This window comes from Aplidium turbinatum, chromosome 12 (genome assembly GCF_918807975.1).
Source record: "Aplidium turbinatum chromosome 12, kaAplTurb1.1, whole genome shotgun sequence".
Lineage (NCBI taxonomy): Eukaryota > Metazoa > Chordata > Ascidiacea > Aplousobranchia > Polyclinidae > Aplidium > Aplidium turbinatum.
Window position 1 is genome coordinate 15265416 of NC_137483.1, and position 22420 is coordinate 15287835.

The 22420-nt window shown below is 38.3% G+C and overlaps 1 protein-coding gene and 1 long non-coding RNA gene across 2 annotated transcripts; one reads left to right on the top strand and one right to left on the bottom strand.

Moving 5' to 3' along the window:
* Positions 1-1684: 1684 nt before the first annotated feature.
* On the top strand, positions 1685-13922 carry LOC145780821 (uncharacterized). Its single transcript, XR_014290676.1, has 3 exons — positions 1685-2142; positions 13088-13309; positions 13785-13922. It is a non-coding gene; the product is annotated as an uncharacterized LOC145780821 (long non-coding RNA).
* LOC145780820 (kinesin-like protein KIF6) lies at positions 2324-19925 on the bottom strand. The gene is made up of 19 exons (XM_082592462.1): positions 19790-19925; positions 15925-16037; positions 14871-14945; positions 14648-14690; positions 14312-14407; positions 14010-14128; positions 13730-13846; positions 13144-13275; positions 11421-11508; positions 10765-10908; positions 9947-10033; positions 9653-9756; positions 6148-6407; positions 5583-5765; positions 4911-5069; positions 4544-4679; positions 4004-4153; positions 2989-3482; positions 2324-2566 (listed from the first exon to the last, which is right to left on the bottom strand). Exons 1-19 carry the CDS (start codon positions 19847-19849, stop codon positions 2556-2558), a joined length of 2571 nt encoding a protein of 856 aa, XP_082448588.1. The 5' UTR covers positions 19850-19925; the 3' UTR covers positions 2324-2555.
* Between the last annotated feature and the right edge of the window lie 2495 nt (positions 19926-22420).

Here is a 22420-nt window from a genome sequence, read left to right on the forward strand (position 1 = left end):
CAAAGAGAAATAAACCGAAGACCAAGCAGTGGCGTAGCTAGGGAATGTGCCGCCCTGGGCGGATTCAGATTTTGCCGCCCCTTCAAGAAAAAGCATGTGAAAATGAAATTTTTTTAATTGACCTAAAGTGGAATTATTGTATGTTTTGAACCAGTAGCGTAGCAAATAATTTTGAAAGGGGGAGTTTTAAGGGCTGGCGGGCGAAGCCCGACGGCGTCCTCGCCAAAGACGACACCCAGCATCGGGGGGGTCTGGGGGGCCTCCCCCAGAAAATTTTGAAAAATTACTTTGGATTTGGTGCATTCTGAGAGTATTTTCAACAAAAATGTGGGTATAAATCCCCTAGTATAAATATTCCTGTAAAATGGTGCTGTCCGGTGGCATAGCAAAAGGATAAGATCATGTTTTCTTGGGAATTTTTCGGTAACTTAATAAAGCTAAGTCTCTATGTTTTCTTGTTGCTAATTCCTGGCTGAGATATTTGAATGTTTGGTATTGGCAAAACTCGCTCTTTCAATAGAGTTTCGTTTAAAATTAGGCAAACTTTGTTTTAGAGACATAGAGACTGAAAGCATCATTCTCAATATCGTGACGTCACAAGCGTGTCAAAGGGGGGGGGGTTGTAACCCCCAAACCCCTCCTCCCCCTTGGCTACGCCACTGTTTTGAACGTTGCCATTCTGTTTGCTTTTATTTTCCGTGTACTTTTGTATTATCAACAACAAAAAAACGTCCTGTCTGAAAGTGCCGCCCTCCCCCCCCCCCCCCTAGCTACGCTACTGAGACCAAGCCATCTACCACCCGCCAAACGGTGTGCATGAGCTAGAAGACCCCAACAACTGGTCCGAGTCACCGCCGCTCAGTCGCGCTGACAGCCGTACATTTAGATCCGGGATCATTTTAAGAACCCGGATTTTTTCAGGGGACCCAAACACACCACCAATCTGAGTGTCGGGATGAATTTCAAAGTTATGTTGTACATCAGTATAGGATCATTTTTTTGTGCTTCGCTTCGACTTGTTTCTATCATGCATATTGCATACGTTATCATTAACTACACTGTTTGGAATGAAAAGCCACCAAGCATGGTACTTTTTCCTGTTTCTTTCGTCTTATTTTCCGGACGTCGGGGTAGAACGGGGTCTGGCAAGGCACATCCTCAGCTTCCACTCATGACTCATCACGATCCAATGAAGTTAGTGTAGGTCATCTACCACCGCTTCTTGTCCACCTTCGTGTACCACCGCTTCCGGTCATCTTTTATGTTCTCAACCCACGTCTTTCTGGGATTTCCAGGTTTCTTTGTGCTGGGAACTGGTACAAGTCAGCAGCAGTGGCCAAGTGGTTAGCGCGTTGGGCTCGCAGTCGAGAGCCTGCATGTTCGACTCCAGCCACCCGCACTTGCTGTTGTTTCTCTGGGCAAGAAACTTTACGATAATTGCCTCTACCCAGTAATCGATTTCGAGTAATGGGTAGTACCAAATTTAAAGTATAAGTAGAGTAGACAACCGGAAACAGACATTGCAGTCGGCTGCAGCGTGGGTCAGGTGTACGTCGGAAGGCGTACACCGATGCATAGCGCTCAAGTCCGCTTTCCCGCAATGCAAGATAAAGATAATAAAACAAACAAACAAAATATCTGCAATGGTTTTTCCACCCGTTGCTCATAAAACACTGCAAGAATATACAACAAAGACCTTCTTGCAGTATTTGTGCATTCTTTTCAAGCACAGCAACTGCCATTTCACATCCTTAATAGAACAACCCAGTTTTGCTGCGTGAAAGTGACATTTATTGTCGTGAAGAGTGTTTTGTATGCTCTTTTCTATAGTCGCTATAGCAAACACTTAAAACTTTTTATTATTTCTTTGCTCGCAGTGATTTGAAGAACTCAGTGACAGGAAAAATGAGAAAAGATAGACCCAAGAAAACACTGTGAAAGATTATTTGACCAAAAGGAACTTAACAATTAAAGATGCCAATGGAGGAGAAATGGAGGAGTCACTGCAGACAATTGGTCGACCTTGATGCTTCGGGATGAAGACCAGACTTTATTGAAGCAAAATGGAGAGGGAGTGACCCTGCTGATATGTAAAACAATAAAAATTCCAATCTCGGGGAAGAAATCGCTAGGACTCACGAGGTAAATGCCTTATTTGCTTCCACTGCTAATGGTGCTACCTAAGTCCATCATTGCATCAGGGCCTAATACGCTACTCTCTCAGTTTAGATAGTTTCGCTTCAGTACAGCACCTAAATTACGCATCATTGTTCTGTTATTTCAGGTTAAAATCCCGTTGATTTCACAATTCAAACAAATCCAAAGCGGTGCAAAAATATAAATTTATTTACTATAAAATCCTATTTGATTTACAATGTCAGAATGGGAACATAAAAACATAGAACGTAATTTTATAAAGATATGAAAATGTAGCTTTCATTAGTTCAATGTAACAGTGGAAACGGCAAAGCAAATCATGACGCAGTACGATATCTCCCATCACAGTTATGGTCATGTGTTACGTGCAGTGAAGCATCCCTCCGTTCCAAATTGTTTCAACTTTTCCCTGTAAAAAGAATGAACGCAGTGTACTAAACCAGCTTTTGTAAACGAGAGCACAAACAAAGTTATATGTAATGCGATTTGGAAAACATACTAAGTGCATCGTGGAAATAGCCTGTGAAGCAACAGTCGTGAAGCAGACCAAAATGTTTTGATTTGAAGCCACTTAGCAACAACAAGATGTTCATGAAGTAAATGAAAGCAACCGTGTATGCTTGTAGGGTCAGTTTTTAGGAGCATAGGACGTAAAAAACATGAAATAATTTGTACCTAGACTGTTTATAACGGCCGCAGTGCTCCAACCCGTAAAGACCTACATTTGCTTGCTGACAAAACAGAAGACCCAATTCGCTTGTGAGCCATCAATGTTATTGCTTGATATTAATTAAAAGCTTGGTTGGCAAGTAGATCAACTCAAAGACTCACCGCTTTGTTGTTGCAGTAAACTTTCTCGCGCCTTTACAAACGCCATTATGTTGGCGTCCGTATCTTTGTCGCCAGTTAATTGAATTTGTCTTGAACCTGCTGCAGGCGGGATCTCGCTTTGCAGAAGAGTGTCGCGATATGAAGGAGGCCTGGTTGGCTTTCTGTCGGCACTGCGGCTGTGGCGAGATGACAAGTTGTGATTAGCGGCCAGTTGCTCTTGCATCATGTTTGAAGCTGATCGGTTTTGTGGAACACGTCTCGTGTGGTTGGTTGGTACGCTGCGCAGGTCGGTGAGCGCGTTGTGTCCGTGTGATAAAGATGAATCGCGGGGGGAGATGGGACCCGAAGGAGGGGGAGATATAATCTCGCTTCTTTGCGAGTGTCGTCGAGCGCCAGACCCGGGAGGCGAAGCCCAAGCTTGCTGGTTCCCTTGTCTTTGCGTACCGTGCCGTGAACTTCGTCTGCTGTTGCTGCTCCGGTGCGAATCTATGTGACTGAAAAATAAGCACCAGAAATATTATTTATGACGCTTTATAAATTTTATGTTGTTTTTATTTTATATCAACCTTCAGAACCGAGTGGGATGGGGACATGCCATCACACATGTTAGACATTCATTGGCGTCCAACTCTCACTCTCAAGAAACAAGAGACTTTAAATCGTAGAAATAGATTTCTTTGATGGTTATATAACCATTGCTTTTTTTCTTTTGTTGCCATGCCAGCTGAGACAGTAGTCAATTAAAAGAACTTAACCTATAGGCGTTTTCAAAAAAGCAGTGATCAGTTGCCTTTCTGACGACTCTTTTAGAAATTGCTGTATGTTGCACCATCTATTTTTCTTTAAAGGAGCTCAAAGACTCCTCGCACACTTTGCTATCGTTGAGAAATATGAAGAGCTTTCTATCAAACATTATGTAAAACTAAGAAACCAAAAAGTTAGTACGTTATCGTGTGAGGATTAAAAAATTAATCAGCTATGGTAAAGTATGTCAAGTGATGTTATAAAATCATACCTTTCAGTGTAGTCTGCTCTGTGCCTAGACTGTGACTGCCACCAAGCGTCAAAATCGTGCTGCATTTGCACTCTTCCTTTATCCAACAGGTGGTGCAAGTGATCGATCTCGGCTTTCATGGCTTTCAGACGAGTGAAGGCTTGCTTATACCTGACAACAATAACAATACGGAGATGTGATTTTATGTATAAAAAATATTATGTTTGAAACACACTTTCCCTGCTTTAAATCTTCAATGAATTGTTGCAGACTTAAAACATATTCACACCAATTCAAGCTCTCATCCACGGTATGGTATTGAATATACAAGCTAACAAGTAACAACTACTGTAGTGTAAGCAAAAGAAAGATCGCACCAGCCTACAAACGCCAATTCAACAGTGATGGGACATCAATGTTTCACTACGTATGGAAACGTTGCTGATTCTTTATTTCCGCTTGTTAACAACCAACGCATTGATTGAAACATAACAGGCTTCAGCATTTTTAAATCTGAATAAAAACTAACTAGTTAGTCTGGTAGCAAAAACTTTTTAATACCGTGCTTTTGATTCTTCCATGTCAGCTAGAATCGATTGCTCCCTTTCATCGTCCTCGAAAGATGCGTTCTTCTTTGATACGCTGCTCTGCACTGCCATCTGCATGCGAAGCTGTTCCAATGAAGCCTTCAAGTGATCTGCAACAGTCATGACGTTTTTAAAAAATACTCGACAGCAAAATCCGTCATTTCTACATTGATTCAACGTCTCAGACGTTGAATCAATGTAAAAATGATGGATTTTGCCGTCTGGATAGTTGATGATATATTTAAGTTTACTTAGCATGCCCTTTGCGATTGTTAAGGAAACTATGTGATAGCAGTAAGCCGAGAAAAAATACGAGGAAATAACAAGCCTACTTTACTTACTGATTGCATTGCGAGCGTTGTTCACGTCTTGGCCCAACTTTTTTGCTTCAGCATATCTGTGCTTGAGAAGCTCTTTCTGATCCAATATGTGTGAAGTGTTGGCGTAATCTCGCTTGAAGATTTCAAATGCTTCCTGCCTACCCACGGACATAGCCTGATCTACATGAAAAGAACGAGTGTTCATTGTTCAATCATCACATGACGCCTTTGGGGATGTGAGAACTGTCTTATTACGTCATATAAGTTGATGACACTTTCTCTTTGGTGTTACACAAAGAGGAGCTGGAAAGGCAAAGAAGCAATATGACATTTGTACAGCCTGAATGAAATCAGCCTTATGTTTTGGTTATCAAATATGGCAACCCACACTGTAAAACAGTGAACAATGTAAAACACTGTTAAGATTTTTACAACTTGTCTTCATGTCTTACTCTGTGTTACAGCAATGCAGCGTAAAAGACAGTCTGCACCTTGACATGCATATATTAATTTATAGTTGTTTCAACCAAAACTTTTTGATATAAATTCAATAAAAAACTGAATTTCTGCATCGATTGTGCAGAAGCTTTCATTCATCAACTGTGGCAGTCTGCTGCTGAAGCATACAGATTACAGAACGAAATAAATGGACATAAATCTGATTTGGTGATCTCTTTTATTCCAATCCCCTACCTTTCACTCTGGTCTTTTGGTCTAACAAAGAAGAATCTTCTTTGTCTGGTTTATAAGCATCCTTGACGTAAGTGCGTTGGGGCTCGACTCTGTTAGATGCAGGAGGGTCCGGGTTCGCTTGCCTGCTATTCTCTGCATCAACGGCACGCTTGCGTTCCTTTTTCAGCATACTCACCAAAATGCCTGAATCAAAGAGAAAAGATAGTTAGATGCGCAAAGATTCAGGAAGTCAGACAACTCGTCAAAACATGACAAACACTTTGAATCTCTGATACATGCCGCGACAATGCATTCTTACAATGATTAATTTTATACTACAAAGCAAGCTTAGTGACAACGATAAGTTAACAGCAGCAAGCAAAGTATATAGGAAAGTTTACAGCTGTTCAGCTGCAGTACTCGTTAGCTTCAGAAAATAGTTGCTGGTGAAAATTAAAGCCACATATTCAATCGTTTGAAATTACATAAAATGAGAGATTCCCAAAATAGATCCACACAACTATCAAAAAGGTCACTATTTTTTTTTATGTAGCGATTGTTAACTTTTACAAACGGAAGCACTCACTAATTTCATTGTCGCGTTGTTGGAGTATCTCTCTCAATCTTTGGATCTCAGCCGGTGAGAGAGTGGGCTGCTCGTTAACTTTTTTCTCGCTTTGGTCGGGTGTCGAACTTGCAACCTCTGGTTGGGCAACCTCCGGTCGTTCTTTGATTCTCTCCTTGAGATACTTATAACAATATTGCACTTTCCTCAAGTCTCCTCCTACATCCAGCGTGCTCTCAAGATCATCATCATCTAGGTACACTTTTAGAAGCTCATTGATCCTGGAGTAAAGAAATTAAGAGATTTGTAGGCCTATAATTATTTTTCATCAGTACAGGGTCGCTGCACAAAGTCATAGTGTGTGGCTACCAGAGCTGCGCAATACAGAATATTTTGTACGTACAGAAACGAGTCAGGCGTTTCTTTGTAAATTTATTAATATAACCCGACAGGATATCGAACCCGACTTTTTTAATCCATCCACAAGCACTCCCACTAGGCCTAGGGTGTACGGTTTTTTACAACCTATAGTAAAACCATTGTTTTTTGTCGGGAAATAAGTAGTTATGACCACATGTGAAATATTTTTTCTCAACTCCATGGTTTCGAGGCCCCAACTGCCAAAAAAAATAAACGCATCTCTTGATTTTCATTAACTGATCTATATTTTTGCTTCTGCTTCAAAGGCATCAAACCCAATACGTTAGCAAGTGCAACAATAACTTCTGTCCATTTTTATTATTACGAGAACATGTAAGTTGAGTACTGAGCACACAAAAAAGTAGATAGCCTACATTTTTGGTGCACACTGTATGAAACCATCAACACTACTACAATGTCCAATGTACTCCTTTGATGCTTGTCTACACCAAAATTTTGAAATATCAGTCAGAAAACAAACATTTTAAACACTACCATAACACAAAAAGCACATAATTACATCAAAAACGAACAACAAGATTGAAAGTTATTGCAGCAACATTCAGGGCTGTGGAGCCAAGCATTTTCTCTGGAGCTGGAGCCTTTTTTTAAATGTCTGTCGAGCCGGAGCTACAAAAATTTTATCTGCTCCAGCTTCAGGGTTGGGTAGCCTAATCTTGATTAGCTTAAAATCAAGTAGTAATACTGATAAACTGATGACATGAAGCTGCAAAATTACTACTTTAGTGTGCTTGCCCCTTTAAACAGAATTTTACATATGAAGAGCTTGTTTCCAAAACCGCTTACATCCACTTTCGGTGATTTCAAGAAAACCACGAAAAACGTTTATGACAGTTTCGCTTGGTAAATGTAATGCGCTTTTGATTTCTGACGATGTATAACTACCTACTGAATTGAGCCATGACGTTTGTCCAGATCTAAGGAATATTAGAATGCTTAGAATCGCCTTTTTATAAAATTAGAAATGTGGATATAAGCGGTTTTGGAAATAAACTGGAGAATAAAATTTGCCAGAATGAAAGAAACCAATTTTTGAAACCATTTTTCCAAGCTGACCACCACTAATTCATCACCACAACCCAAATCCACTTTAAACAAAGCAAAAAAACACAGTTATAAAGCTCAAGTAGGCTACTAAGCACCGTTGGTAACTGCAACAATAGGCTGCAAGCCTACAACACTGCTTATCAGTGTTGCCAGATAGTAGATGCTTCAAACTACCAAACACATTTCAAATTTTTCCAAACTGACCAGAGACTGACTGTCAACTCACCAAAAATGTTTTCCAAAATTCTGCCAACTCAAAATTTTACTGCCAAACAACGTAAAATTCTGCCAAATCTCGAATTTGGTAGTGAAATTTACCAAATGGTAACACTGCTGCTTATCACGAAACGATGACGAAAACGGTTTAACAATCAGCGATATGTCACGTGATACAATGGCTTAATATGATTGGTTAATTGTGGATACAAGTGGTTTTGGAAACAAAGTGTGATGGCGCGTAAGCGGTTTTGGAAGAAAACGCAATATTTAGTGTCGAATTTGAAGCAGAAAGAGAAGGTTTTGGAAAAAAAGGAATGGATAGTAGGTACCTATGGTAATACTCTACCTAATGAGTAATGACACTCTAAACTCAATTTTGGTAAAAGTGGCGCCTAAGCGGTTTTGGAACTGGGCTCTTCATATACATACTACAATGCAAATTACTAAACCGTTGTGTCCTACTGTGGTAAATGCCATAAACAATAAACATACTTAATGGAGCCGGCGCTGGAGCAATTTTTTTAAAATTTGCAGCTCCCGAGCTATTGCATGAACGCTTGATGGCTCCGAAGCTAAAGCCAGAGCTATTTGATAAATGCTTGATGACGCTGGAGCCGAAGCCAATGCTCTCTTACAGTGGCTCCACAGCCCTGGCAACATTGAATGCTGCAAGTAATCAGTGCATCATCGAAATAAGATAACCTCTTATTTTGTCATCAACCTCATTAATTTTTTCCTGTGCCTGCATATCATTACTATCCTTTACTTCTCCTTCAGTAATGCCTTTTTTCAAAAAACCAATTGCTCTTTCATTTGACATCTGGTTGTTTTTTTAATGAATGCTAGATGTTTGGGGTAACAAGTGATAAACATGGTGAACATTGCATGGTAATGTCATAAAAAGAGGAAAGTTTCTTTTTACTTCTCAACAACTTTGGGTTGTTTCTTTATTTGATGGGTTGGTAGTTATTTTATGGACATTCGGCTGTTAGTAGCTGAAGTTGCCATTTTACAGAGTTACAAAACTACCATAAAATATTCTGTACATGAATTGAATAAGGAAAAGTATAATAATATGCTGTAAGTACAATAGCTGTTTTTTTTAATAATTAATCTATAAAACTCAGTTTCAGAGACTACCGAGTAACTCATTCTAAGTCACAAAACGGCTGGGATGGGAAGCTGCACATCCTGGCAATAGCACTTCATGTTTGTCAATTTTGAGTTTGAGTTGACTGCCTACCAGCGAACAGTGCTGGACCCTGTCAGCGACAATCTGTAAATCAAACAGTTCAATATGTATAACATTGAACCAAGGCTAAAGTATCTTTGGCTTGGTAATGAGATTAATTATTGAACTTGCAATTATAGTGCAAGTTGACCCCCGTCGTTTTCATAAAACTGACTTGGACACTTTTAGGGCCTTTGCAGCCACTGTTTGGGGTCCTTCCAGCCCCGTAGCTCTTTGAACCCCAGGCTAGTGACCATTGTGGCACACTTTTTTATATCTAACTCTTAATGTTACTCATAGTAACTGCAAAAAGCTTTAAAGTCCTTTTTAGTGGTTAAAATTCCCATCGCCGGTACCATGATTTTACACCAAATTTCTTTCTTGAGTTGGGACCTTGAATTGTTGGAGTAGGAAAAAATATTTGAGATAATGAGTTTTCAGCTTATTTCCCGACAAAAAAAATTGGTTTCGTTGGAAAATTTGAAAAAAAAGTTTAGAAACCGTACACCCTAACTCCCACTAGATCAAGGTGGAGGTGAATTTGGATCGCTTTATACAGTTTAACGAGAAATTGCTATCAAGTTTAACCTATCAATCTCATCTTGGGTCAACTCGTCCGCTCTTTGCTCCCCAGTCACCAGTTGGAGTTCGTCTTTCAAAGATTGGACTTCTCTCTTCAGCTTGAGAATCATCTATTCGAAGCAAAACAAGCAGGTTAATTTGGAGAACGCCCAATGGTATTTTCACGTGCTTCAACGCGCCCAATACACGAGTGCATTCGCAACTGTAGCATCAGCAGCTTTCTGTACGTGCAGTTTACATTCAAATATCACACATGTCGGGCAAAATCTATCACAGGTAAACTTGCATCGAAAGACTCACCAATTTCGGATCCAACTCTTCATTGAGCAAAGCTTCGTTCTTGATCAGCGCCACACGTTGGGCGAAGCGGCAAGTGGAGATCGACTCCTGCGATCAAAAGACCAGGTAGAGTCGAACGTTATGCATACAGGAACGTGAATCTTAAAGCTGCTCAAGTCACTTTACAGACAAAATGCAACATTCGCTCATGCTTAGTTTCAAGTTAAGGAGAAAAAACTAAAGAGAAAATATTTTCACTTCTTAAACAAGGATGTTCTTTTTTTAAGCCATTATCTCAGAGCAATAAACGTTCAATGGTTGAAGTAAAATGGATTGGAGTACAAACTAAAACACTGAGTGGTGTAGCGGTATCACCGACGAAAGGATTGAATCGTGTGCAAACATATAAGGAATTAAAAGAAGAAAAAAATTACGAACAGATTCTTAAGGCTGGGACTAATCTGCTGTGTCTAGAGATTTTTCAATCGGCTGTTTTTTTTATATCTGCTAAATTTGAAAATACTTATTGCAAAACTTTTGCGTTACCCTTGTAAATTTCGAGAGTTGAAAGTATCACGTGATCTGAAAGTACATTGGTGTTGGACGTTATGGTGCAGACATGTTGCGTTGGGGCTTGGCAGAGAGTGCTACCTGTGAGTGTGGTAAAATGCAGACGGCAGCCCATAATCAAGGATTGCCCGCTGTACAAACCACCTCAGCTATGGAAGGTCTAGTCTCCATTGATGATGGCACCAGGCAGTGGCTAACCTATGGGTGCGCTGATATATAGTGATAACACATTCACAAGAGAAGACAACAGTATTATTACAAATACGTACGTCTATATTCTTCTTGTCCACGGACACCGTCGCTATCATCGTCGTCATACAATTCCCGCCCAAACTGTCCCTTAGCACTGACGTCATCATAGAGTTTCGATATGGAATGTGTTGCCGCTTTTTGTCACTCAAAGCCACAATCACCTAAAGTTATAAATGTTGGTTACGATGCACACAATACTGCTACCAAGAAAGAGCATGCTAAAAGCTTTGTTAGGTATCTGTAGCCTATGCTCAACGAGAAAGCATGACAACTACCAAGTTGGCAAATCACTCTTTTTCTACATTAATTCAACGTCTGCACACGTTGAATGTTAACTTGGTAATTGGAAATGTAAATTGTAAACAAGAAGTTATTTGCTTGCTGGGATAGCCATCAAAACTAGGGAGAGTGTAAGATGGACTAATTCTTATGTAACTGGTTCTCATCGTGAGTTTTTAAAACGGTGCCGATTGTGCTTTCCGATAAAGCAGCGAAAGCAGGTAGCGAATAGCGCTCACACAACTCCACGACTCGAAAGTCAGCCATCGCGGGGACGATCTCACCCATTGACGATCTCAGCCATTGCACAGAAAATAAAACTGCAGCATTATTTTAAAAGCAAGATTTTAACGACAATCTATAAAAAAACACTACGGTAGTTCATTAAGCTTACTTGCTCCAAGAAATGCAAAGATAGATTGATGTATTTTGCCTCTGTCAGAAGCTGGCCACCGACTCCGCTCTTCGACACACGTTCCGACCTAGATGGAAAAGTTATGACGTCACACAAGCGAAGATGTCTTGTCTCGACAGGCAAAAGAATTTAATAGTGACTGGGCTGCGTGGCTGAATAGTGCAAGTATTTATTTAGAACTCAAAAGAACGTTGGATTGACATCGATCAAAAGCACAAGGTTGGCATCTGAAACTTGTTACCATCTTTAAATCGTAAATTTTAAGACAGCCCGAGCAAAATCATGATGAAAATAGGAAAGTTAGTGTTTACTGAAAAAGACTCGCTGTAGCTTTTTAAAATCCCATTTACAATTTAGAAAATGTATTTAAACAGTCTAGTTCTAAAGCATACAGCGCTGCAAATGCAAGCAAGCATTCGCATATCTTAGATTTATTGCTGGGTTATTACGGTGTAATAAAGTCATCTTTCTTCCAAAATTGTATATATTGAACCAATGCCCAAAAACACATAATTTTTTTTCGGATGGCGAATATATCAAAGAACACAACAGAAGAAATATCGCGCCGAATTAATGCATTCAATTGAATTATGAAACTTTGCCAAAATATGTATTAGGCTCGTAAACACATCTTCTGCAACAAATAGGATTGAATCGAATAATACACTTACTGTAAAACAAAATACAATTGTTTAAACCAACCGTTTAAAAAACAAAACAAGTTTCTACGTTTCATTTCCTTGTTCTGATGATGTACCTCCTGCGCTACTGCGTCAGAATTGGATATGTAAGTTTGACAAGTTGCTCCATTCTATCATGTATTAAGTACATCATTTACCCAATTTACTGCAAAAAGTGTATTGATAAACCCACACAAATCACACTGAGTCTACGTCACGTTTTGCACCTTCCAAAGACCAGTGTTTGATTCAAGAGCGTTTTGTATAGAAAGCTTTGTGACCAATTTTTATCTTGGACATTACACAAAATGCTTACTTTTGTAGGCGAAAAACATCATAAAGAAAACGTTTTTCAGCCTAAAGCGCATTGCAATACGCATTGCAGCGATTATGAAAAGAATTTACGTATGCGAAAGTTTCCTTCAGAAGCAAAATATTGTCGAGTCAAAAAATTAAACCAAGTTGATTGATAAAAATATTGCACGCAAGTTGCGTTGTGCAACAATCAACTTGCCAGGTTATATCCAAAGCTGGCAACCACATTTAAAGCAGATGTCGCATTGAAATCGGAAGAAACTAAATAACTTATTTCCATAAAGTTTCATTTGAATTTATGTTTATTATAAAATATTATTCAGCGCTGTACAAACGTGACCTGGATTAAAGTTTGGCTAAGCAACGCAAGCATGAGCAATTGGCCATAGCTTCTTTAGCGCAATATTGAAATGAAATCGAAAGTAATGACAAAGTAACCTTTGTATTCAAATACAACTAGCTTTCGAGTTTGTTTAAGACCGTCAACTAATAAACCGAAAACACCAATTCAACATAACATAACGCTACATTGAAGTGTACAACTGTACATACGCACAAATTATCGCCCGTTTGACACCTGCCAAGATAAAGAAACAGGACAAAGCGCACTAATTAAATAACAATCCATCCAGCAAATTCCATCATTTTTAGGTCTGCAGACGTTGAATCAATGTAAAAATGATGGGCTGTGCTGTTTGGAAACTCACCCAGCCAGGTCAACAAGGTGAAGCTTGGATCTCCGAATGGTGGCTGACCCTGGTTCTCTGCTGGTGATGTGGATTGTGAAGATGCAGTGAGATCGGGTGGAGGCTTGGTTCATTGGAGTCTCGGCAATCATCCTGCATCACCCAAGTCAAGAGAACATGCTCAAAGGTATGCTTATGAAACTTCCCACGCAATTCTTCAACAAGAGTTTGTTAAATGCTAGACTAATTTTGAAATACACTTGGAGCGTTGATTCTACAAATATAATCTCTTTTTTCATCTGCTCTGGATTTTGAGATGTGGCATTACTTTTTGGGACTCTCGAGTTTTCTTTGTTTTAGTTTTCCATATTTGAACGTAGAGTGTATTAAGTTAACGAAACGCCATGTAAACTTTAAAAACTGTGTTATGTATATCAGTAAATTTTCCAAACTAAATTTTTTCGATCTTTGAAACTACATTTATAAATTGGTCTTATTTCTGTCATCGGAAAATATGTCGTTTGTTTGGGTTTATTGAATGATTTGGTGAATGGTGATGCAACTCCTTCCCTACACACAACAGCACGTCGTTTTAAATGATAGTGACCTGTTGGTATCTCCAAGGAAAAGAAGATTAAGAGCTTCCTCTTCATTCTGAGCAGGGAGGAGAGAGAGATTCTTCAAGTGGATGTTTTGATCGGGATCCTCCATCAGAGCCACTTTCCTGCACACGTTGAGATAAGTCATCATCACATCTCTTCATGAAAACAATCTTCTTCAAAAGAAAACCAATAACTCGCTTCTGCTTGCAGCCAAATAACAAATCGTGTCAGGAAAGTTATGTCGTTAAATGCAGCAATAACAGTAAAAATAAAGCTAAAACTTACGGTAAATCTTCTAATTTGGTTACTTCGTGCTTCGGATCTAACAGATCATAGCCGCTCTCATTGTATATCTCAAGGTATGATATCTCAGTGGTGTAAACGTGATCTTTGTCATTTTCATACTGCACATTAAAAAGCAAGCATTTAATTACTTAAAGGGCCTGATGCCTATAAATGTAATCAACGGAAGCTATAACAGTTTTCATGTCATAAGTTTGACACTTGGGGTGTATGTATATCGCAAGACTGCCAGAAAAGTTGTCAGTCACGGTAAGACGCCCATGTATTTATGAAAAAAGCAGTACCTTTTGGTATAAGTACGAAAGTGCTCGTGGTATGATCCCACGATCTGCATATCTCTCCACTCCACCAGTGATAGTAAATGTTTTCCCGCTACCAGTCTAAAAAACAGAAATAAATCTCAAGGGTGGTAAATGATGGCATAATAATTTTTACTTTTTTGCAAGTCTACAACAATAAGCCCTTTAGAAAATCCTCACGAAACAGGAACTTAACTTTTAAAATAAAAAAGGAAATTTTATGCAAAAGGTCACAAAATACATCACGCTATGAAGGTGCTAAATTGTATGAACACAAAAACTTTCACCAAAACATGAAAAAGCAGTAAACAATGTCATTACCTGGCCATAAGCAAAAATAGTTCCATTGTATCCATTCAATACACTGCATTGAAAGTATGTTTATTCACCAGAAGAAATTACTACACGAAAACACCAACCATTTCAAAATTTTGCATACTAGTCTAAGCCACTAAAACGGCTGATGAAATCAGTCTGAAATAAAACAGACAAGTACACTAGCACAGTGATGACAAACTGAATTTGATTAAACAATGTGGCATACTTGTCTGCAACACCTTGTGCAACATGATCAAAGACCTCATCCTGCTTGACAGACTGATCAAAAACCTTTTGAAATCTGAAAGAACAAGAGTAAATCACATTGGAAATTCAATTGAAGCTGATTACATGCAACAAGAATTGAAAGGCTTTACACACACCAGCAATTCAGCATTGATAAACTATCTAGAACCAATAACTAGTACTTTATAATCTGAAGCAATGCTTGATTGTATGACCGAGACCGATAATTGCTTTTGTGCATTGATTGCTATTTGGTGCTGCAAAACATACAACTTAGGATAAACGGAATGGCCCGTTTCGGTGAGTCCGATTCGGTGAGTCCGATCCCTTAACGGGGGATTTTTTCAATTTTTTTTTTAAATTATCAGGTACCGTAGCCTAATTATTATCGGAATGGCCCGATTCGGTGAGTCCGATTCGGTGAGTTCCCTATTCGGTGAGAGCCTTTTTCGGTGAGAGCCCTATTCGGTGAGTTTTTTTTTTTAAATTATTGCGCGCCGTAGCCTAATTATCATTGCCGTTATAGGGGTTAGGGGATAGGGGATAAGGGATAGGGGTTTGGGGATAGGGGTTTGGGGGTTTTGGGGTTTGGGGGGTTTGGGGTTTTTTGGGGGGTTTGGGGTTTTTTGGGGGTTTGGGGTTTTTGGGGTTTTGGGTTTGAGGTTAGGGGTTAGGGGTTTTAATTAGGCTACGGTACCCGATAATTTTCAAAAAAAAATTCAAAAAAATCACCGAATAGGGCTCTCATCGAAAAAGGCTCTCACCAAATCGGACTCACCGAATCGGACTCACCGAATAGTAGCAGACCCAATTATTATTGCCGTTTTAGGGTTAGGAGTTAGAGGTTAGGAAATCACCGAATCGGACTTACCGAATAGTAGCAGACCCCAGGATAAAGCATGACAGGCTCAGCCATCTCATTTTGATATCATTCATTCATTCAGTATTTCAGAAAAACATTGATGAATAGAAGGGTTTATATTACACCGAACATTGCAGACATAAGCAATAACTGAGTCAATTACAAAACTTACGAAAACTTATAGCTTTCTCTTTTATTGTTGATGAATCCTTCAGACAATTCCTTGGGAATCAAAAATTCGACATTTGATTTTGTTACATTTTCATCTTCTTCTATTGAATAAACCTGCAACATTAGAAATAAAGAAACATAAACAATTATATCTACCTTTTAAATAATAATGACTTATTTTAAACCAATTGGTTGTAAAATTTCCCTAGTCGGCAGCTTTCAGCCTATTTTGTTATTTTTAAGTAGCAGTGGGCTATACTGGGGTGATTTTTCAAAAACAACAGAACTAGAGTTTAAAAGGTGCCTATGGACATACCTAGGAATGTTAAAAAAAATGTTTTTGATTTCGTGCAAATTCCGGATGGAGTCCGGACTTTATGTGAAAAATACAAAATGGCCGCCATACAAATTGACGAATCTGCAATAAATCTGCTTCCAGTCAAGCTTTTGGGCTGATTTTGGTGTCAAAAGAAGCAGAAAGTTGAGCCTGTTAGTGTAAAAGAACAATAAACACTTAGTGTGTATGGGAACTACAAAACAAGGGGGAAAAAGTGCCTTTTGAAGCTTTTTTTAGCTTGTTTTCTGTCAAATTCTTCAAAAATTTTCACATTTTACTTGAAAGAGAGATCAGAAACACTGCTGTCACGATGAAGAATGCGATTGCGGCAGTGAGCACAAAGGCAGCCGTTTCTGTTCAAAAGGCCCGTGTGTCAGTGCAGGTGGTCTGTGACAATCTGTACGACCATCAGTACCTTCTTGAACCCCCATCAGTTCCAGAGCAAGCCTCATCCCCAGTCAGCAAAAAGTCTAGAACTAAGGTGGACTACGAACGGTACAAATATGCACTCCCATCACCAAAAGTAGTATCGATACACAAGCATGCCATGGCAATGTCACAAGAAGTGGATGCTGCCACCAGTCTTCTGGCTAAAGATGATATAACAAAGGCGACTCTCCACTATGACTCAACAACGAGGTCGAGGATCGATGGTGAGTGGCCCTGTCTAATCTTAAACTTCCTCTCCGATGATACCTCCCACAACAAGATGATTCCTCTTCGACCCGTTCATTTTGCCTACGAAGATCGTCAGCAGATCATCAGCTTGTTTGTTGAGACATTTCGGCGTCTAGCAGTAGCAACTGGTGAAAGGGCTACCGCAGGTGAGCTCTGGGCAAAGATCGATGCTGTAATGACGGACACCGCGTCAAAGAATTTGATGGTAGAAGGTGAGGTTTCAAAGAGGCTTCAAGCAACACATGTTCCTAAACACATACTGTGCAAGTCACATGTGTGTGAGAAATTGGATGAGTCATGCCTGCATGTCCTAAAATCAGCAGAAGACCAGATCGGTTGATGCCAGATGTTAGAGAAACGAGAGGCGAGACTGAAGTCATACCTTCGAGTAGGCAAATCAATTGTCGCCTCAGTTGTAGTCCCGGCTCTAGTGAAGCTTGTGGCTAGGGGTGGTGATGGCAAGACTACTTCCATGGCAGACGAGTTTAGCCTAATGTTGGAGGAGAGTGGTACTCACAAATCCTTCTCGCTCTATAAAAACCGCAGATTCACAAGATTGGGTCACACTGCTGGAGTGCTGGTGCGTTGGTTGATTGTGTTCTCCATTTCAAGAAGATGCTATCCAGAACTAGCAAGAATAACCTCCTTGTCAGAGCCTGTTCCCTTTACCTGGAGAATGAGTTCATTGTGGCATCACTAAAAGCATTGTCTCACTTCTGCCACAAGGTGACAATGCTTTACCTTAACATGGTAGAGCGTTGCCAACAATCCGACCTCGTCAGGATCCTTCCTAAACTACATAATGATCTTGAGAATGAGAGGGCTAATCTTGAAACCCTGTCTGAGTTCCACGTTCCCTGGAAGCATGTGAATGCTGAATCACACAGCCCCACAACAGACCTTGACCACTACTTAATTACTGCTATGGCCAAGCAGAGTGCGCTTGGCCTCAAGATGCAATGCGGAAGAGAGTATTGGGAAGACGAGACAGAGAATAGTGAGAGGAGTACAAGGATCCATGCACTAACTGAAGAAATGAGGGTAAACCTCCCCACAAAAAACTTGCTTGCAGAAAGATACTTAGCCCGATTCGGAAACCTTGCAGGACTGTCAGCAGCACATTCAAATAGATACTTCAAAGCAAAACGAATAAGAGATGATCTCATGTTTGCTAAAGATGCACCAATTAACAGTGAGCTTGCATCCTGCAAAGTGATGAAAAAGTTAGATGAAATGGAGATTGCATGGACAGAGACACAGAAAGAATTGATGAAAACTAAACTGAAGGAACGCATGAAAAAGAGCAGGAGGGAGGGAGATTTCCTTAACCACCTGGTGGATCAATGTAAGGTACATGGAGGGCCAATTACAAAAGTAGAAGAGCTCCGAGCTCTTCCAACAGTATCACCATCCACGCTGAAAAAATCCTCCGGATGGAGATCCAGTACCAACGGATGATTCATCCACGCGACAGCCAGGCAAATTCCAGCCTCTACAAAGTAAACAGTTTGAATGTAGATACCATGCTGCCGAACCTAGCTGTCATTCTTGGAACTGAGGATGAGGATGTTGGGACCATCTTCCCAACAGAAGATGAGGTATATGCCATCTTAACCTCTACTGCTGCAACTTCCTCTGGTGACACAGATCAACCAGTGAAAATGTGTATTGCAGCAGCAATTCCTGAACTCCATAAAGAATACCCTATAGGAACAAATGTGGCTGTGATGTGGGACGGAGAAAACAATCAACGTCAGTGGTTTTTGGCAAGGGTCTGTCATTTAAACGATGATGGCACTGTAGAGTGTAGAATGTGACCACTACCAGCGGGTTAATGATAAGAACAATACCATGTGGAAGAGACCAAAAAGAGATGACATTCAGGATGTAAATCCTGTTCAAATCATCCCTGTCACAGTAGAGACGGAATGGGTGTTCCAAGGTGTGACGACCATTGTGTCGTTACTAAAGTGTATAAATGTTTCTCAAATATCTAGTGTATTTCATGACATTTTTATGTGAATTTCATATACCGGTAACAAGTTATGTGTATATAGTGTTGAAATTGTAATTATTATTCTTGGATGCAACCAGTAATCTCAAGTTGCACCAAAAAACGTGAAAAAATTATGAAAAATATTGACCAAAATATAATAGTTTCAAAGTTTTAGAAAACATTCAACCATGCTGGGCATTTTGTTGCTCTTTTAAAGTAACAGGCTCAATTTGCTGCTTCTTTTGACACTAAAATCAGCTCAAAAGCTTGACTGGAAGCAGATTTATTGCAGATTTGTCAATTTGTATGGCGGCCATTTTGTATTTTTCACATAAAGTCCGGACTCCATCCGGAATTTGAACAAAATCAAAAAAATGTTTTTGCACGTTCCTAGGTATGTCCATAGGCACCTTTTAAACTCTAGTTCTGTTGTGTTACTTGAAAAAAGTCAAAATCACCCCAGTATAGCCCACTGCTATTTTAAGGGCTGTATTCATTGATGGATACTCTTATGTAAGTTATCAATTAATGGTCGTTAGTTTATCAATGTATTTATATTTTACAATTATATTTAGTATTCAAAATTAAGCTGCATACAAAAATGTATAAAAACAATCCAAATCCATAACATGCAATAAACACATTAATTTCGTGCAGCAGATCTTTCATATTTGAAAGGGTTAGAGACTGAAACTAGCCGCTGATAGTTAGAACCATTTTAAAATGCTTTATAACTGAAACTGTCTTAAAATTGGAATAAATTGTAACAATAGAATCCGATGAAAAAACGCCTATAATTGAAACCACAAAAGTTAGTCTCACAAGTAGTCGAGGGCCGAGGCCGACTGTACTTACACCAGTTTTCAACTTTGTTGGTTTGAGTCGACAAAATATTTGAATAGTCTGTTTCACCATTATAGTTTCAGATCTGTGATCACTTTCTAAGCAAATCTATTTTAGCACATAGCACTTGCCAAAAACAAACAACAAAAAATTCCATCTAAAAAATACAGAGAAATGAAATGAATTAAATTAAAGAACAAAATTAAAAATGTAAAGTCAACACATTTGTGTCATTGAAACTTGAAAGAATAGGTCTACACTAAGTTGCTCAATGCTCATGCAAGCTTACTGAATACCACAATCAAGTCAATCATAGCAATATTTCCTTCAAAAATCAAATAAAATTGTTGCATTGTTTTACATTCATTGAAGAAATAAAAAACAAATGACTGTACAATATATCATAATAAAATTGAAATTTAGATTCTGACAACAGTAACTGCTTTAATACTAAACAAATTTGACTTAAAATCAAACTACTATATAATAATAAGTTATATATACACATTCGCTGGCCAGCATATTGTTTTCCAGGATATTATTAAATTGACATTTAAGTAATAAAACGAATCTCACATAGTTCCATTTAACATAAAATATTTTTGTTGTTGAATAAAAACAATCTAATCAAAAAATAAAGAGCCCAAAATGTAGATACCAAACTCATGTTCAGCAAACAAACGTTTCGAAAACTATACTGTCTTCATCTTCAGTGTTATAAATATCATTTTAACATTTATGTCATTTTATCATTTATAACACTGAAGATGAAGACAGTATAGTTTTCGAAATGTTTGTTTGCTGAACATGAGTTTGGTATCTACATTTTGAGCTCTTTATTTTTTGATTAGATTAACAATTATATATTTGTTAAATGTGACTCCTGAAAAAAAAAAACTTCTCAGTTGAATGATAGTAACATTTCAAAGAAACGTCATCCCAGTTTAGCATATCACTCAATCCATTGGCTGCTGTGCCTGGATGTAACAACGTGGTCTGCGGCGGCCTCAAACGCAAGAAGAAAAAGAAGCAAACAACTATAAATAATAATCAAAACCTTTTATTGTAATATAACAATATACAGTACAATAAACATTTAGTAGGCTATGTTGTACCATACACAAATCAGAAGCAGCCAAATGTTTTAAAAATTTAGATAGTGTTGAAAAATATGTAACACAGCTACCAGTTCCTTATAAGTCATATTATTCTGGACATGGATATCTTATAATATTAGTCTGAAAATGTAATTGATTAGTGTTTCAGTGGTATGTAACAGCATGAAGCTTTGAAGTTGGCTTGTTCAAAACCAATTACACATTGAATCAACTTCAAGTAAGCATTTTTTATTGATAAAAACCTTATTTGGTAAGATATTTAACATTGACACCTTAAATTTTTTTAAAAGTATTGAAACTAAATTTTTAACTATTAGATTGACAAATATTGTACCAGTACCGTATATTAAAAAAGATAAATAAATTGTTCAACTGCAAAGAAAGAAGTAAGCAGTCAACACTATTACCTTCAACAAATTTTTAATTTATGAAACTAAAAAAGTTTTAAATGAAGTTTGTTTTTTAATAAAAATTTGAAACTTATAAAAAAACATCATCATTTTTAAAGATCAATTCAACATGTGGATAAACTTGCAGACAATGTACAATTATTCAAAGATTTAGAAAGAATGTTAACTTATATACATCATAGTTTATACAAAAAAATCTAGTATGCAACTGCACAAAATTACATATTTTAACCAAGTTGAAAATGTAAATCCTGCATTCAATGATTTGTAAACAATTTTTATATGGCCAGTGAAAAACATTATTAACTAATGTGAAACATAACATTGTCAGAATAAAAACAAGGCAGAAACAACAAGCATTGACATGTAGCAATATGATCAACTTGCAACATTTCCTTCAGCTTTACATTCTTTTCATAAGGCATGCTGATAGCAAGCAATTAAAGTCTGCAGTATTGCATTATATCATGGCCTAGATGCTGAACTTATGTCTAAGTTTATGCATTGCACACACCAAGTAAAATATTAATATCAATAAACAATAATTATACAGATTGAACGCTTTAAACCCTACAACCATAATAAAATGGAATTGAAATTGCTAGATTAAAATTGACACTAAACAAAGTAGGTCAATATTGGTTAGGACAAAACTTTCAATGTTCTCAAGCCAACTAATTTGTTGGTAATTAACTAACCACATTCTAGCCATTCTAATATCGAGATAATCAGGACAACCATCACTGCTTCTAAAGACAAAATGAAGGACGGTAGGTGTTAATACATTTGTATTTTGTGAACTCATGGAGGATTATTTACAATGTCTTGGATTAGGTCATTGTATTTATTGCTATTGCCAGCAATAAATCCTGTGTTTGTCAGTAAAATTCTCAAATCATTAACAGTTCTTTCTGCCTCAGTTCTTCTGTGCCACAAGTTTAACACCTTCATGCATTCATGATTTCTTTGCTCCGAGCCATTTCTTTTCAAAAGTCGCTGCTCTTGATCAGTAAATTCAGCAGCAGTTTTAAGATTCCGAATCAAATCTTTTGACAGGTGGTGAGAACTGACAACTTTTTGCAAGTGAAATTCATGTAGTGGACGATAAATATTTA

Excerpts from the sequence above, each read along its gene's own strand:
- LOC145780820 (XM_082592462.1), bottom strand. The coding sequence starts at position 19,849 with ATGGTGAAACAGACTATTCAAATATTTTGTCGACTCAAACCAACAAAG. Across the intron at positions 13,847-14,009 it reads ACCAAATTAGAAGATTTACC|GAAAGTGGCTCTGATGGAGG; the intron begins GTAAGTTTTAGC and ends CAACGTGTGCAG. Across the intron at positions 11,509-13,143 it reads CACCTTGTTGACCTGGCTGG|GTCGGAACGTGTGTCGAAGA; the intron begins GTGAGTTTCCAA and ends TTTTCCATCTAG.